The 19,505-nt window shown below is 38.9% G+C and overlaps 1 protein-coding gene across 1 annotated transcript; it reads left to right on the forward strand.

Moving 5' to 3' along the window:
• Nucleotides 1-16,049: 16,049 nt before the first annotated feature.
• LOC110522898 (clumping factor B-like) lies at nt 16,050-16,940 on the forward strand. The gene is made up of 2 exons (XM_021601346.2): nt 16,050-16,129; nt 16,271-16,940. The coding sequence occupies exons 1-2, from the start codon at nt 16,106-16,108 to the stop codon at nt 16,802-16,804; spliced, it is 558 nt and encodes a 185-aa protein (XP_021457021.2). The 5' UTR covers nt 16,050-16,105; the 3' UTR covers nt 16,805-16,940.
• Nucleotides 16,941-19,505: the final 2,565 nt, after the last annotated feature.

Consider the following 19,505-nt stretch of genomic DNA (forward strand, 5'->3'; position numbering starts at 1 on the left):
TAGTGTTCTATTACTGTAACTATAGTGTTCTATTTCTGTAACTATAGTGTTCTATTACTGTAACTATAGTGTTCTATTACTGTAACTCAACTATAGTGTTCTATTACTGTAACTATAGTGTTCTATTACTATAACTCAACTATAGTGTTCTATTACTGTAACTATAGTGTTCTATTTCTGTAACTATAGTGTTCTATTACTGTAACTATAGTGTTCTATTACTGTAACTATAGTGTTCTATTACTGTAACTATAGTGTTCTATTACTATAACTCAACTATAGTGTTCTATTACTGTAACTATAGTGTTCTATTACTGTAACTATAGTGTTCTATTACTGTAACTATAGTGTTCTATTACTGTAACTATAGTGTTCTATTACTGTAACTATAGTGTTCTATTACTATAACTCAACTATAGTGTTCTATTACTGTAACTATAGTGTTCTATTACTGTAACTATAGTGTTCTATTACTGTAACTATAGTGTTCTATTACTATAACTCAACTATAGTGTTCTATTACTGTAACTATAGTGTTCTATTACTGTAACTATAGTGTTCTATTACTGTAACTATAGTGTTCTATTACTATAGTGTTCTATTACTGTAACTCAACTATAGTGTTCTATTACTATAACTCAACTATAGTGTTCTATTACTATAACTATAGTGTTCTATTACTGTAACTATAGTGTTCTATTACTGTAACTATAGTGTTCTATTACTGTAACTATAGTGTTCTATTACTGTAACTATAGTGTTCTATTACTGTTACTATAGTGTTCTATTACTGTAACTATAGTGTTCTATTACTGTAACTATAGTGTTCTATTACTGTAACTATAGTGTTCTATTACTATAACTCAACTATAGTGTTCTATTACTGTAACTCAACTATAGTGTTCTATTACTGTAACTCAACTATAGTGTTCTATTACTGTAACTCAACTATAGTGTTCTATTACTATAACTCAACTATAGTGTTCTATTACTGTAACTCAACTATAGTGTTCTATTACTGTAACTATAGTGTTCTATTACTATAACTCAACTATAGTGTTCTATTACTATAACTCAACTATAGTGTTCTATTACTGTAACTATAGTGTTCTATTACTATAACTCAACTATAGTGTTCTATTACTATAACTATAGTGTTCTATTACTGTGACTCAACTATAGTGTTCTATTACTGTAACTATAGTGTTCTATTACTGTAACTATTGTGTTCTATTACTGTAACTATAGTGTTCTATTACTGTAACTATAGTGTTCTATTACTATAACTCAACTATAGTGTTCTATTACTATAACTCAACTATAGTGTTCTATTACTGTAACTATAGTGTTCTATTACTGTAACTATAGTGTTCTATTACTATAACTCAACTATAGTGTTCTATTACTATAACTATAGTGTTCTATTACTGTAACTATAGTGTTCTATTACTGTAACTATAGTGTTCTATTACTGTAACTATAGTGTTCTATTACTATAACTCAACTATAGTGTTCTATTACTGTAACTCAACTATAGTGTTCTATTACTATAACTCAACTATAGTGTTCTATTACTGTAACTCAACTATAGTGTTCTATTACTGTAACTCAACTATAGTGTTCTATTACTGTAACTCAACTATAGTGTTCTATTACTATAACTCAACTATAGTGTTCTATTACTGTAACTCAACTATAGTGTTCTATTACTGTAACTATAGTGTTCTATTACTATAACTCAACTATAGTGTTCTATTACTATAACTCAACTATAGTGTTCTATTACTGTAACTATAGTGTTCTATTACTATAACTCAACTATAGTGTTCTATTACTATAACTCAACTATAGTGTTCTATTACTATAACTCAACTATAGTGTTCTATTACTGTAACTATAGTGTTCTATTACTGTAACTATAGTGTTCTATTACTATAACTCAACTATAGTGTTCTATTACTATAACTATAGTGTTCTATTACTGTAACTATAGTGTTCTATTACTGTAACTATAGTGTTCTATTACTGTAACTATAGTGTTCTATTACTGTGACTATAGTGTTCTATTACTATAACTCAACTATAGTGTTCTATTACTATAACTCAACTATAGTGTTCTATTACTGTAACTCAACTATAGTGTTCTATTACTGTAACTATAGTGTTCTATTACTGTAACTCAACTATAGTGTTCTATTACTGTAACTATAGTGTTCTATTACTATAACTCAACTATAGTGTTCTATTACTGTAACTATAGTGTTCTATTACTGTAACTATAGTGTTCTATTACTATAACTCAACTATAGTGTTCTATTACTATAACTATAGTGTTCTATTACTGTAACTATAATGTTCTATTACTGTAACTCAACTATAGTGTTCTATTACTGTAACTATAGTGTTCTATTACTATAACTCAACTATAGTGTTCTATTACTGAACTATAGTGTTCTATTACTATAACTCAACTATAGTGTTCTATTACTGTAACTATAGTGTTCTATTTCTGTAACTATAGTGTTCTATTACTATAGTGTTCTATTACTGTAACTCAACTATAGTGTTCTATTACTATAACTCAACTATAGTGTTCTATTACTGTAACTATAGTGTTCTATTACTGTAACTCAACTATAGTGTTCTATTACTGTAACTATAGTGTTCTATTACTATAACTCAACTATAGTGTTCTATTACTGTAACTCAACTATAGTGTTCTATTACTATAACTCAACTATAGTGTTCTATTACTGTAACTCAACTATAGTGTTCTATTACTGTAACTCAACTATAGTGTTCTATTACTATAACTCAACTATAGTGTTCTATTACTGTAACTCAACTATAGTGTTCTATTACTATAACTCAACTATAGTGTTCTATTACTGTAACTCAACTATAGTGTTCTATTACTGTAACTCAACTATAGTGTTCTATTACTATAACTCAACTATAGTGTTCTATTACTGTAACTATAGTGTTCTATTACTATAGTGTTCTATTACTGTAACTCAACTATAGTGTTCTATTACTATAACTCAACTATAGTGTTCTATTACTATCACTCAACTATAATGTTCTATTACTGTAACTATAGTGTTCTATTACTGTAACTATAGTGTTCTATTACTGTAACTCAACTATAGTGTTCTATTACTATAACTATAGTGTTCTATTACTATAACTATAGTGTTCTATTACTGTAACTATAGTGTTCTATTACTGTAACTATAGTGTTCTATTACTGTAACTATAGTGTTCTATTACTGTAACTATAGTGTTCTATTACTGTAACTATAGTGTTCTATTACTGTAACTATAGTGTTCTATTACTGTAACTATAGTGTTCTATTACTATAGTGTTCTATTACTGTAACTCAACTATAGTGTTCTATTACTATAACTCAACTATAGTGTTCTATTACTATAACTCAACTATAGTGTTCTATTACTGTAACTATAGTGTTCTATTACTGTAACTATAGTGTTCTATTACTGTAACTATAGTGTTCTATTACTGTAACTATAGTGTTCTATTACTGTAACTATAGTGTTCTATTACTATAGTGTTCTATTACTGTAACTCAACTATAGTGTTCTATTACTATAACTCAACTATAGTGTTCTATTACTGTAACTCAACTATAGTGTTCTATTACTGTAACTCAACTATAGTGTTCTATTACTATAACTCAACTATAGTGTTCTATTACTGTAACTATAGTGTTCTATTACTGTAACTATAGTGTTCTATTACTATAACTATAGTGTTCTATTACTATAACTATAGTGTTCTATTACTGTAACTATAGTGTTCTATTACTGTAACTATAGTGTTCTATTACTGTAACTATAGTGTTCTATTACTGTAACTATAGTGTTCTATTACTGTAACTATAGTGTTCTATTACTGTAACTATAGTGTTCTATTACTGTAACTATAGTGTTCTATTACTGTAACTATAGTGTTCTATTACTGTAACTCAACTATAGTGTTCTATTACTATAACTCAACTATAGTGTTCTATTACTGTAACTCAACTATAGTGTTCTATTACTGTAACTATAGTGTGCTATTACTGTAACTCAACTATAGTGTTCTATTACTGTAACTATAGTGTTCTATTACTGTAACTATAGTGTTCTATTACTGTAACTATAGTGTTCTATTACTGTAACTATAGTGTTCTATTACTGTAACTATAGTGTTCTATTACTGTAACTATAGTGTTATATTACTGTAACTCAACCATAGTGTTCTATTACTGTAACTATAGTGTTCTATTACTGTAACTCAACTATAGTGTTCTATTGCTGTAACTCAAGCACAGTGTTCTATTACTGTAACTATAGTGTTCTATTACTGTAACTCAACTATAGTGTTCTATTGCTGTAACTCAAGCACAGTGTTCTATTACTGTAACTATAATGTTCTATTACTGTAACTCAACTATAGTGTTCTATTACTGTAACTCAACCATAGTGTTCTATTACTGTAACTATAGTGTTCTATTACTGTAACTCAACTATAGTGTTCTATTGCTGTAACTCAACCATAGTGTTCTATTACTGTAACTATAGTGTTCTATTACTGTAACTCAACTATAGTGTTCTATTGCTGTAACTCAAGCACAGTGTTCTATTACTGTAACTATAATGTTCTATTACTGTAACTCAACTATAGTGTTCTATTTCTGTAACTATAGTGTTATATTACTGTAACTCAACTATTGTGTTCTATTACTGTAACTATAGTGTTCTATTACTGTAACTCAACCATAGTGTTCTATTACTGTAACTATAGTGTTATATTACTGTAACTCAACCATAGTGTTCTATTACTGTAACTATAGTGTTCTATTACTGTAACTCAACTATAGTGTTCTATTACTGTAACTATAGTGTTCTATTACTGTAACTATAGTGTTCTACTACTGTAACTATAGTGTTCTACTACTGTAACTATAGTGTTCTATTACTGTAACTATAGTGTTCTATTACTATAACTATAGTGTTCTATTACTGTAACTCAACCATAGTGTTCTATTACTGTAACTATAGTGTTCTACTACTGTAACTATAGTGTTCTATTACTGTTACTATAGTGTTTTATTACTGTAACTCAACCATAGTGTTCTATTACTATAACTATAGTGTTCTACTACTGTAACTATAGTGTTTTATTACTGTAACTCAACTATAGTGTTCTATTACTGTAACTATAGTGTTCTATTACTGTAACTCAACTATAGTGTTCTATTACTGTAACTCAACCATAGTGTTCTATTACTGTAACTATAGTGTTCTATTACTGTAACTCAACTATAGTGTTCTATTACTGTAACTATAGTGTTCTATTACTGTAACTATAGTGTTTTATTACTGTAACTATAGTGTTCTATTACTATAGTGTTCTATTACTGTAACTCAACTATAGTGTTCTATTACTGTAACTATAGTGTTTTATTACTGTAACTATAGTGTTCTATTACTGTAACTATAGTGTTCTATTACTATAGTGTTCTATTACTGTAACTCAACTATAGTGTTCTATTACTGTAACTATAGTGTTCTATTACTGTAACTATAGTGTTTTATTACTGTAACTATAGTGTTCTATTACTATAGTGTTCTATTACTGTAACTCAACTATAGTGTTCTATTACTGTAACTATAGTGTTCTATTACTGTAACTATAGTGTTTTATTACTGTAACTATAGTGTTCTATTACTATAGTGTTCTATTACTGTAACTATAGTGTTCTATTACTGTAACTATAGTGTTCTATTACTGTAACTCAACTATAGTGTTCGATTACTGTAACTATAGTGTTCTATTACTATAACTATAGTGTTCTATTACTGTAACTCAACTATAGTGTTCTATTACTGTAACTATAGTGTTTTATTACTGTAACTATAGTGTTCTATTACTGTAACTCAACTATAGTGTTCTATTACTGTAACTATAGTGTTCTATTACTATAACTATAGTGTTCTATTACTGTAACTCAACTATAGTGTTCTATTACTGTAACTATAGTGTTCGATTACTGTAACTATAGTGTTCTATTACTATAACTCAACTATAGTGTTCTATTACTGTAACTATAGTGTTCTATTTCTGTAACTATAGTGTTCTATTACTGTAACTCAACTATATTGTTCTATTACTGTAACTCAACCATAGTGTTCTATTACTATAACTATAGTGTTCTATTACTATAACTCAACTATAGTGTTCTATTACTGTTACTATAGTGTTTTATTACTGTAACTCAACCATAGTGTTCTATTACCGTAACTCATCCATAGATTATTGCATATTGCTAATTATCTTCACGGAGTCAGATAAATATTTTAATAGAATAATTGCTTATTCATTTTATGAGTCTTATATAAGGTACATGTGTATATAATATACTGTCTACACACATAGAAATGTTACTGCCCACCAAAATGTTATCAAATTGTTTCAAGAATGTTAAGAATGTGGGAATATCAATACTTCAGCGTAAGGTTTTTTTCTACGCTAGCAATAACATCTGATAACCATGTGTATGAGACCAATAACATCTGATAACCATGTGTATGAGACCAATAACATCTGATAACCATGTGTATGAGACTAATAACATTTGATTTGATTTGAGGTTTCCTCATGGTTGTATTTATAGTTATATTCTCAGAACTTTAAGAAAACTTTTCATGAAAACGACAAGAAAACATTAGAAACATTCAACGTTATTTAAAAACATGTACATTTTTGTGGCTACTTCTACCTCTTTTTTTCTCCAAATGGTAGTTCCAGTCTTGCCCCATCACTGAAACTCCCATATGAACTCGGGAGAGGCGAAGGTTGAGAAACTTGACCTCTGAAAACACAACCCTGCCACGCTGCACTGCTTCTTGTCACACCTGCTCGCTTAATCTGGAAGCCAGCTGCACCAATGTGTCAGAGGAAACACTGTAGAACTTGTGACTGAAGTCAGTGTGCATGTGATGGGACAAGGATATTCTGGCCAGCCAAACCCTCCCCTAACCCAGACGACACTGGGCCAATTGTGCACCCCCTCATGGGTCTCCCAGTTGGCTGTGAAACTTTCTCTATCCTCTTTGTCATGACGTTGCCCTCTTTGGGTACAGCAAGCCCCAACCCCCTCTCCCTGTCTCCTACACCCAGGCTGCTGTGGTCAGAGAGATGTCGTAAATTCCTGGAGGAGATTATCTCCTCATGGCCACAGTATAGAGACAGAGTGAAGTTTCATAGAGAACAAAGGAATTTCTTCCACCTCACAGAACTGGAGAACTGAACAACATTTATGTTCTGGAGAAGGTATAAAAGATCGGTGAAGAATCCAGCTACGAACTGGTCCATTTGGTACAATTTTGTGACACTCATGGGAGACAATACGGTCTCATGGGAGATGGTGTGGCCACATTACCATAACGCTGTTTAAATAATCGTCTCAGATATGAGGTTTACATCTAATTGTTGAATAAGATGAATGAGTGAAGATGATACTGTTTGTAAAATTGTGTAATGTGATTTTGGATTGCTTAATGAAGGAAACTCCAATTCCCTTTTGAGCTTAACTAAATCAGAGGACCACCCATGAGCCCAGTTAGGGTCGGTCGGGCATCCTGGGACAGGCCCCTTTCTGAAACTCCCGAATAAAACCCCCACTTTGAGAATTTCTCAACAGACCATGTTTCCCTCAATTACGAGAGGACAAAGGTTGCAGACCAGCTTTTTATTCTTTATTTCACCTTTATTTAACCAGGTAGGCAAGTTGAGCAGTTCGACACACACAACAACACAGAGTTACACATGGAGTAAAACAAACATACATTCAATAATACAGTAGAAAAATAAGTCTATATACAATGTGAGCAAGTGAGGTGAGATAAGGGAGGTAAAGGCAAAAAAAGGCCATGGTGGTGCCATGACGTTGGCCTCTTTGGGTATAGCAAGCCCCATCCCCCTCTCCCTGCCTCCCCCTTTCCTCCTTCAACTAGGTTGCTGTGGTCAGAGAGACGTCGTAAATTCCTGAGGATCTCCTCAAGGACACACAGTATTGAGAGAGTACATTTTTATAGAGGACAAAGTAAATCCTTCTACCTCACAGAACTTGAGGTACGAACAAATGTCATGTTCCGGAGAAAGTATAAAAGATCGGTGAAGAATCCAGCTACGAACTGGTCCGTTTGTCACAACTTGGGGAAGCTCATGGGAGACGGTGTGGCCACATCACCATAACGCTGTTTATATAATAGCCTCAGATATGAGGTTTACATCTAATTGTTGTATAAGATGAATAAGTGAAGATGATACCGTTTGTATAATGGTGTAATATGATTTTGGACTGTTTAATGAAGAAAAATACAATTCCCTTTTGATTTGAACTAAATCAGAGGACCGCCCCTGAGCCCAGGTCAGGCCTCCTGGGTTTTTGATCGGCAGACCGAGCTTACCTCAATTACGAGATGGTTAAAGGTTGCAGACCATGTTTTCTCCATTAGGGGAGACAAATGTTGGAGACCATTGCTGAATCTTTTAACCATACCACGTGGTTAAACTCTTAGACTATCGATACCGACAGAATAAGAACAAGTCTTTGATATTAATTACTAGTCTGCAGCTAGGAATTCGGTATCATTGAACGCAAAGAACGACAACCGCCGAAATATCCATTCTATAACGCATGTCACTCTGAACTATCCCCTCTAACCACATCCGAGAGAGAGAGGTTGAGAGACTGACAATTCTACAAAAGAAACAAACTTTTCACCAGTGATCAAGACGACACACTGAGCGTAAATATATATATTGATTGCAATTGTTCCCGAATGAGTGAGTGTTCATGGGTAAAGGATTAGCATTTCAATTGTTATAATTAACTCTGTAGTGACTTCTTAGTCAACCCCCACTTCCCCTTTTGTCTAACAAGCCGCCATGCCGGTTTAGCCCACTAGGGCACATTCTCATTTCATGTAATCACATTTACCTTGTTTGTTTGTTTGTTTATGCATTTCTGTGAATTACTTAGTTAGTAATAAATAAATGATTTAAGACAATTGATGTATGGATGGCTCATAGTTAAGACTGGATTTGTGCAGATAACCAACAATTTACGACGTTTGGAATGAGACTAACGTGAGGTAAAGTAAATAATTAATTAATCAGAAGACTATGGATCAGATATGAAAATATCTGAAAAGTTATTTTAGGAAATGATAACTTTGTAATCTGAATATTTTTCCTTGGTGCCCCAACTTCCTAGTTAATTACGGTTACATGATTAATCAGTCTAATCGCGTAATACTTAATTACAGAGAATCTTTGATAAAAACTATCAGTCTTCAGTTAATGATAGTAAAGACACAACGGTGGCGAAGTAAATACAATATAGCAAGTAAAACACTGGAATGGTTGATTTGCAGTGGAAGAATGTAATAAATAAATACAGTAGGGAAAGAGGTAGCTGTTTGGGATAAATTATAGGTGGGCTATGTACAGGTGCAGTAATCTGTGAGCTGCTCTGACAGCTGGTGCTTAAAGCTAGTGAGGGAGATAAGTGTTTCCAGTTTCATAGATTTTTGTAGTTCGTTCCAGTCATTGGCAGCGGAGAACTGGAAGGAGAGGTGGCCAAAGGAAGAATTGGTTTTGGGGGTGACCAGAGAGATATACCTGCTGGAGTGCGTGCTACAGGTGGGTGCTGCTATGGTGACCAGCGAGCTGAGATAAGGGGGGACTTTACCTAGCAGGGTCTTGTAGATGACATGGAGCCAGTGGGTTTGGTGACGAGTATGAAGCAAGGGCCAGCCAACGAGAGCATACAGGTCGCAGTGGTGGGTAGTATGTGGGGCTTTGGTGACAAAACGGATGGCACTGTGATAGACTGCATCCAATTTATTGAGTAGGATATTGGAGGCTATTTTGTGAATGACATCGCCGAAGTCGAGGATTGGTAGGATGGTCAGTTTTACAAGGGTAACGAGAGGGCCAAGGTTTGAGTAGATGGCTGAAACCATACCACGTGGTTAAACTCTTAGACTATCGATACTGACAGAATAAAAACAAGTCTTTGATATTAATTACTAGTCTGCAGCTAGGAATTCGGTATCATTGAACGCAAAGAACGACAACCGCCGAAATATCCATTCTATAATGACATGAATGAATGTCATTCTGAACTATCCATTCTAACCACAACAGAGAGGGCGGACAAACTCTCCAACAGAAACAAACTTTTTTGTTTTTGTTTTTTTTGTTGAATTTTACCCCTTTTTCTCCCCAATTTCGTGTAGTAGCTACTATCTTGTCTCATCGCTACAACTCCCGTACGGGCTCGGGAGAGACGAAGGTTGAAAGTCATGCGTCCTCCGATACACAACCCACAGCGCGCATCCAACACGGAAGCCAGCCGCACCAATGTGTCGGAGGAAACACCGTGCACCTGGCCACCTTGGCTAGCGCACACTGCGCCCAGCCCGCCACAGGAGTCGCTGGTGCGCGATGAGACAAGGACACCCCTACCGACCAAGCCCTCCCCTAACCCGGGCGACGCTAGGCCAATTGTGCGTCGCCCCACGGACCTCCCGGTTGCGGCCGGTTACGACAGAGCCTGGGCGCAAACCCAGGGACTCTGATGGCACAGCTGGCGCTGCAGTACAGCGCCCTTAACCACTGCGCCACCCGGGAGGCCCAGAAACAAACTTTTCAACAGAGACCCCGACGACACACTGAGCATAAATATACTGTATATATTGATTGCAATTGTTCCCGAATTAGTGAGCGTTAATGTGCAAAGGATTAGCATTTCAATTGTTATAATTATCAACTGTGTGTTGTCTTATCTCAGTCGACCCCCACTTCCCATTTGTCCAACAAGCCGCCATGCCGGTTTAGCCCACTAGGGCACATTCCCCTATCATTTCTTGTAACCATATTTACTTTGTTTGTTTGTGTGTGCACTTCTGTGATTGTTTAATAAATAAATGATTTAAGACAATTGATGTATGGATGACTCATAGTGAAGACTGTGGTCATGCAGTTCGTGCAGATAACCAACAATTTACGACTTTTGGAATGAGACTAACGTGAGGTAAAGAATAATTAATTAATCAGAAGACTATTGATCAGATATGAAAATATCTGAAAAGCTATATTAGGAAATGTATAACTTTGTAATCTGAATATTTTCCTTGGTGCCCTGACTTCCTAGTTAATTACAGTTACATGATTAATTAGTTATTCACGAAATGCTAATTACAGAGAACCTTTGATAAAAACTAAAAGTCGCACCCATTAATTGGCCACACGGGATCTTAATGAGTGCTTGTTTCCTTTGAAATTGAGTCTGTTTGAATAGACTAAAATGAACAGCGTTGTATGAGTAAATAAAACACATGCATGCTATCTCCATGCTAGTGGCACAGTGGACTAACTCCATGGATATAAAACTGAAGATCATAGTTTTGAGTCTGTTTAATTAATTAATTAATTATGTATATTTTTTTCACCTTTATTTAACCAGGTAGGCTAGCTGAGAACAAGTTCTCATTTACAACTGCAACCTGGCCAAGATAAAGGAAAGCAGTGCGACACAAACAACAACACAGAGTTACACATGGAGTAAACAAGCGTACAGTCAATAACACAATAGAAAAAAAAGAAAGTCCATGTACAGTGTGTGCAAATGCTGTGAGGAGGTAAGGCAATAAATAGGCCATAGTAGCAAAGTAATTACAATTTAGCAGATTAACACTGGAGTGATAGATGAGCAGATGATGATGTGCAAGTAGTGATACTGGTGTGCAAAATAGCAGAAAAGTAAATAAAAACAATATGGGGATGAGGTAGGTAGATTGGGTGGGCTATTTACAGATGGGCTATGTACAGCTGCAGCGATCAGTTAGCTGTTCAGATAGCTGATGTTTAAAGTTAGTTGGGGAAATATAAGTCTCCAGCTTCAGCAATTTTTGCAATTCGTTCCAGTCATTGGCAGCAGAGAACTGGAAGGAAAGGCGGCCAAATTACGTGTTGGCTTTGGGGATGATCAGTGAGATACACCTGCTGGAGCGCGTGCTACGAGTGGGTGTTGTTATCATGACCAGTGAGCTGAGATAAGGCGGAGCTTTACCTAGTATAGACTTGTAGATGACCTGGAGCCAGTGGATCTGGCGACGAATATGTAGCGAGAGCCAGCCGACTAGAGCATACAGGTTGCAGTGGTGGGTGGTATAATGGGCTTTGGTAACAAAACAGATGGCACTGTGATAGACTGCATCCAGTTTGTTGAGTAGATTATTGGAAGCTATTTTGTAAATGACATCGCTGAAGTCGAGGATCGGTAGGATAGTCAGTTTTACGAGGGTGTGTTTGTCGGCGTGAGTGAAGTGGGCTTTGTTTGCGAAATAGGATGCCGATTCTAGATTTTATTTTGAATTGGAGATGTTTAATATGAGTCTAGAAGGAGAGTTTACAGTCTAGCCAGACACCTAGGTATTTGTAGTTGTCCACATATTTAGAACCAACAAGAGTAGTGATGCTAGTCGGGCGGGCGGGTGCGGACAGCGAGCGGTTGAAAAGCATGCTTTTGGTTTTACTAGCGTTTAAGAGCAGTTGGAGGCCACGTTGAATGGCATTGAAGATCGTTTGGAGGTTAGTTAACACAGTGTCCAATGAAGGGCCACATGTATACAGAATGGTGTTATCTGCGTAGAGGTGAATCAGGGAATAACCCGCAGCAAGACCGACATCGTTGATATATTCAGAGAAAAGAGTCAGCCCGAGAATTGAACCCTGTGGCACCCCCATAAAGACTGCCAGAGGTCCGGAAAACAGGCGCTTCGATTTGACACACTGAACTCTGTCTGAGAAGTAATTGGTGAATCAGGCGAAGCAGTCATTTGAGAAACAAGTGCTGTTGAGTCTGCCGATAAGAATGTGGTTATTGACAGTCAAAAGCCTTGGCCAGGTCGATGAAGACGGCTGCACAGTATTGTCTTTTATCGATGGCGGTTATGATATCGTTTAGTACCTTGAGCGTGGCCGAGGTGCACATGTGACCAGCTCGGAAACCGGATTGCACAGCGGAGAAGGCACGGTGGGATTCGAAATGGTCAGTGATCTGTTAATTAACTTGGCTTTTGAAGACTTTATAAAGGCAGGGCAGGATGGATATAGGTCTATAACAGTTTGGGTCTAGAGTGTCACCCCTTTGAAGAGAGGGATGACCGCGGCTACTTTCCAATCTTTAGGGTTCTTGGAGGATACGAAAGAGAGGTTGAACAGACTGGTAATAGGGGTTGCAACAATGGAGGCGAATAATTTTAGAAAGAGAGGGTCCAGATTGTCTAGCCCAGCTGATTTGTATGGGTCTCACTGATTCTATGCCACAATTAAAAAATACATGTGTTTGCATGATTGATGCCTAAGAAAATAAATGTCTATATGTCTTATCTGTGCTTGGAGTAATCCAAGTAATCCAAACTAAGATAGCAGTCTTATTGAAACTCCAAGCACAGAGAGGACACTCCTTTTTCTATATTTACAATTTAGGTAAGCTATGCTGGCCAATTGAGTCCCTTAGGAAACTCAACTACGGAACCATCCAATGATGTGATTCATAAATAAAAGATCTGCGCTCCCGAAAGGACTGATCTCTATAATATTTATACACCTTTGGGAAAGCTCCTAATCTGGAGCCATTATAAAAGTCTGGTCCACAGATCTAATTGAATCTGAACAACCCTTTAACTCGAACAGAATATGGAAAAATATGACTTTGGCATCTTGTAATCTGAACCATGAATTTATCCTTTTTAAGTTTGTTCGCAGACTGTATTTAATACCAAGGAAACATTTTAGGATGAAATTGGCCCCAACTGTTCACTGCCCTAAATCAGGCAGACACATTCCTTCATATGATGTGGGAGTGCTCTGCAGTTAAATGCTTCTGCGGTGAAGTTACAAAATTCATTTTGAAGTGCAGGAATTGAAATATTCAATGCTTTGCATCTTTTATGTTACTCAACGATGATAGCCCCTTGAATCTCTCAAACAATCGGCTGAGGATGAGGACTGAGGCAATGGGTTGTGGTTATCTTTTGTATGCACGATAATTTTTTTGTACCTGTAAAAAGTCTTGTTAAAACATGTTCTCAGAATATTATTGTTTTTATTTCCTTCTCAGAATATTATTGTTTTCATTTCCTTCTCAGAACGTTCAGTTTTGTCGGTCACAAAACTTACGGCTTTGTGAACCAGAACCAATGAGAAACCAAAAAATATGTTCCCACAACTTTCAAGCGACCAAATGTGCTAGCTGGGACACACTGTGCCCTGCCATGACCCAACCTCTGAGGCCATACACTACCTCTGACTCATGTTCTCATTAAACTGCTGCAGTATGCTGGGCTTTGCCACAGCCGCATGGCAAGCTAAGGCAGCCAGGACGTTCGTTCCTCTTAAACGGCTGAACTCTGGCGGCACATGGCATGCCATCAGATCCACATTCATGTCAGGCCAGGCCAGGGCGTTCACTCACTGGGCATCAGGCTCTTGTTTCTGTACAGGCTTTAATGCTGAGCCATGTTAACGCAAAGAAACATTTTAAACACCAACACCCTTCTTTTCCATTTGGACAGGACACACGTTGACCCTGTGAGACACCTTGCTCTTTCTCCCTCTTTGTCACTGTCAAACCATTACTGTTGGTCAAATGAATAAAAGCTGAGGGATTTCCCTAGTGGTGGTCCAGGTTTCAGGTCATGTTATCACACTTTGTCAAATGGTTCTGATGGGCCTTATGAAGTGTCAATGTCAATACGAAAAGTCAGATCCTTGAAAGCAAAATATTGTAACAGCACATTTCGCACAGTTTCCTCAACAGCATTCGATTCGGGGCATCCACTTGGCGCCCCAAATCCCAAAAGTTGGGCTTTTTCTCCCCATTCTCTCTCTCTCCCTCTCTCTCTCTCCCTCTCTCTCTCCTTCCCTCTCTACCTATCCATCACTCCCTCCTTCCCTACCACCCTGTCTGGAGGTCAGAATTAGTAATCCGTTAGTAGTGTTTATGTAACTGTTGTGGGTGGGTGGGTGTGTGTGTGTGTGTGTGTGTGTGTGTGTGTGTGTGTGTGTGTGCGAGTGTAACCGATGTGAAATGGCTAGCTACTTAGCGGTGGTGCGCGCTAATAGCGTTTCAATCGGTGATGTCACTCGCTCTGAGTCCTGAAGTAGTTGTTCCCCTTGCTCTGCAAGTGCCACGGCTTTTGTGGCACGATGGGTAACGATGCTTCGTGGGTGTCAGTTGTCTGTGTGTGCAGAGGGTCCCTGGTTTGAGCCCGGGTCGGGGCGAGGGGACGGACAAAAGTTAAACTGTTACACGTGGGCAGATGCGTGTGTGTGTCCAAGTCACAGTGAGGCTCTCTGCAGCCCAACCAAGCACAGTACAGAGCAGTTCACATTACACCATTACATCACATACCGTGGCCTTGGAGACAGACACCCACACCTTACTCCCCACTGCATTATGGTCTCGTCTAGACAACAAACGACCTGGCGGTATTGGATTCGCTACAAGCAATTAGCCCGGGCTAATAGAGCTCAGCGCTGTTCAATACTCTGAGTGTTCACTGCTGAGATGATCAGCAGATCAATGAGTTCCAGGGAGACTGATGCTTGCAGCCATTATGACATCATGAGGGGTGGAGTGGGGGGCAGGACGCCTCAATGGAATCATAATGGGTCAACAGAGAAATGGGGACTTCTAGATTGGCTTGCATTACCAGTATTCATTATTTGAAAGGATTATAACATGGAGAAAAGTTTGGTCTTCATCAAATTAATGCATTTTTATTCCTAAAGTTAGTCAATTTCTTCTATAGAATTTTCATCAAATTGGCTATGATTGACGGAATGAGGAACTCGTGACATCACAATGTCTAATCTCATCACAATCGAGTAAAATATGTTGTAGAAGTTTATTTTTTCTTCACTAGAAATGTAATCACATACACATCCAGCTCTAATGAATTGTGCAACAATTGATTCCTTCAAACTGAAGTAGCAGCCATTTCGTAGAATTGTTAAAGAATGGAGAACGACAATCCTGTCGAGGTAAGGTTTCACTCAACTTTAATATTAGATTAGCTCAACATGGATATTTAATTCAAACACATTACATGGATAAATGTTTCCCACAATAATCCAAAGAGATTCATATCTTTACTGGGTGTATTTGTCCTCCCCCCTACCAAGGACCCTACCATTGACTGCAGAGGAGATGCTGTTGCACTTGGTGCAAGAGGCTATAATGTGCAGGAACCAGACATGATGTTGGGTCCAAAGAAGTGTCTTCCTGGGCCATGGAGCCCGAGGAGAGATGTCAGAAGAAAGGTTGCTGTGGTCAAGCCCTTTATCCGAGAAGTGGCAGATGACGAGGATGTAATGGAGCTCTCCCAGATCCCAATCACTTTATCAGCCACAGAGTCTCAACCTGATTCAGAATCTGATTCTGATAATGATTGGGATGCGTTGTTTGATTTGGATTTGGATTGGGGTTCATTGTTTGACTCCTTGTCTGATATTGATTGGATTTCCTTGTTTAACTCTTTATCAGACTCATCGTCTGACTTTTCATCCGAATCATCATCTGAATCATCATCATCTGATTCATCATCTGAATCATCATCATCTGATTCATCATCTGAATCATCATCATCTGAATCATCATCTGAATCATCTGACTCCTCGTCTTCATCTGATTCTGATTCAGATTCTGATTCAGATTAATCTGACTGCACACCTGATTCAGAATAATGTGACACATATCGGACTGATAGCCCGAATCATATAAATAAAAATGAGCTCCAAATACCCTATAGCACTACAACATTGAGCACTTGGCACTTTGTGTTTTTATTAAACGTGCTACAAATAAAATGAATTATTTTTATTATTATTATTATTATTATTGAAAATGTGATGATGGTTGTCTTGTCCAAGTGGAGGCTCATTTAAACAAATCACATTTTATTTATATAGCCCTTCGTACATCAGCTGATATCTCAAAGTACTGTACAGAAACCCAGCCTAAAACCCCAAACAGCAAGCAATGCAGGTGTAGAAGCACGGTGGCTAGGAAAAACTCCCTAGAAAGGCCAAAACCTAGGAAGAAACCTAGAGAGGAACCAGGCTATGTGGGGTGGCCAGTCCTCTTCTGGCTGTGCCGGGTGGAGATTATAACAAAACATGGTCAAGATGTTCAAATGTTCATAAATGACCAGCATGGTCGAATAATAATAAGGCAGAATAGTTGAAACTGGAACTTGATTACATTTTGCATATAAAGTATTGGGAAGCCTTGATAAATATTGGGGGGGGACTTCCTGTGGAATTGTACGTTATACTGTCAGCAAAACAGGCAGCGATGCTGATGTCTCCCCCTGTCTCTTTCTGTCTCCCCCTGTCTCTTTCTGTCTCCCCCTGTCTATTTCTGTCTCTCCCTGTCTCTTTCTGTCTCCCCCTGTCTCTTTCTGTCTCCCCCTGTCTCTCTCTATCTTCCCTGCCTCTCCCTGCCTCCCCCTGTCTCTTTCTGTCTCCCCCTGTCTCTCTCTATCTTCCCTGCCTCTCCCTGTCTCCCCCTGTCTCTCTCTGTCTCCCTGTCATGTCACCTGTCTTTTCCCATCTCTCCCCGCCTCACCTTCTCCCCTCATCTCCCCCCGTCTCTCCCCATCTCCTCCCGCCTTACCCCATCTCCCCCCGTCTCCCCCTGTCTCTTCCCGTCTTCCCCCGTCTCCCCGTCCTCCCCCTGTCTCCCCGTCCCCCCCTGTCTCCCCCATCTCTCCCCGTCTCCCCCCGTCTCCCCCGTCCTCCCCCCGTCTCCCCCCGTCTCCCCCCGTCCTCCCCCTGTCTCCCCCATCTCCCCCCGTCTCTCCCCGTCCTCCCCCTGTCTCTCCCTGTCTCCCCCGTCCTCCCCCCAACTCCCCCCGTCTCTCACCCGTCTCCCCCCGTCTCCCCCTACCTCCCCAGTATCGGCCTGCAGACATGGAAGATATGAGCGCTGCGCTGTTATTATGGAAGGAAGGGGGAAAGCCTGTCGGACAGGGAATTAGCCTGTCGAGGTTTAACTCAATGGAGATACGAATGGAGCAGCCATCTGCTCACAGCAGAAGCTGGTGTACCTGGGCCTTATCCTATCCATCTCCCTCACTTCCCTCTGATTACACACAACAGCGCTGTAATAACCAGGCACACTGATGTGAGCAGGAGCCTGGCAGAGCGCAGGTTAAAAGGGATCTGCATATTAAACTCAGACGAGAGAGAGAGACCTCGCTAGCTAATTTTATCTTCCCCAACCAGCAGTTTTCTAGCTAATCCATTTTTTTTATTTTTATGATGGGTGCTATTCATTTGGGTTTATTGTCAGGGTTTTTAGACAGCGATACGGGTTGACATTTAGCGATGTCGATTTGTCGCTATAGTTCTTCCCCTAATCCCTCTTTAAATGCAATTCATTCAGTGTTTGATCCAATTGTTCTATGGGCATTGTTCATAATTCATATTTTTCTTCTCATTGATTTTTCTGAGAGACAGAATGGTTGTGTGACCTTACTGGGGTCTTCTGCCCTGTGGGGCTTCCTACACTGTGGGGCTTCCTACACTGTAGGGTATTTTGCCCTGTGGGGCTTCCTACACTGTGGGACTTCCTACACTGTGGGGCTTCCTACACTTTAGGGTCTACTGCTCCGTGGGGTCTTCTGCGCTGTGGAGCCTACTGCTCTGTGGGGTCTACTGCTCTGTGGGGCCTACTGCACTGTGGGGTCTACTGCACTGTGGGGTCTACTGCTCTGTGGGGCCTTCTGCAGTGTGGGGCTTCCTACACTGTGGGGCCTACTGCACTGTGGGGTCTACTGCTCTGTGGGGCCTTCTGCAGTGTGGGGCTTCCTACACTGTGTGGCCTACTGCACTGTGGGGCTTCAGACATTGTTGGGTCTACTGCACTGTGGGGCCTACTACACTGTGGGGCCTACTGAGCTATGGGGCCTTCTGCAGTGTGGGGCTTCCTACACTGTGGGGTCTTCTGTGCTGTGGTTCCTACTGCACTGTGGGGCTTCCTACACTGTGGGGTCTACTGTACGGTGGGGCTTTCTACACTGTGGGGTCTACTGTGCTGTGGGTCCTACTGCACTGTGGGGTGTGCTGTGGGTCCTACTGCACTGTGGGGTCTGCTGCACTATGGGTCTACTGCACTGTGGGGTCTGCTGCACTATGGGTCTACTGCACTGTGGGGCTTCCTACACTGTGGGGTCTACTGTGCTGTGGGACTACTGTGCTGTGGGTCTACTGCACTATGGGTCTACTGCACTGTGGGGCTTACTGTAATATAAGGTACTGTAGTAATGCAGAGAAGGGTAGTTGTGTGAGAACACATGTGACATGCATGAATGCCCATGTACGTTCTCAGAGAGAATACAGCTTGTCCTCCGTTGAG

Source organism: Oncorhynchus mykiss, chromosome 5 (genome assembly GCF_013265735.2).
Source record: "Oncorhynchus mykiss isolate Arlee chromosome 5, USDA_OmykA_1.1, whole genome shotgun sequence".
NCBI lineage: Eukaryota > Metazoa > Chordata > Actinopteri > Salmoniformes > Salmonidae > Oncorhynchus > Oncorhynchus mykiss.

Bases quoted from the DNA above. Each gene is read 5' to 3' on its own strand.
- LOC110522898 (XM_021601346.2), top strand. From the start codon at position 16,106: ATGGAGAACGACAATCCTGTCGAG. The intron at 16,130-16,270 runs GTAAGGTTTCAC...CCCCCTACCAAG, and splicing joins AGAACGACAATCCTGTCGAG to GACCCTACCATTGACTGCAG.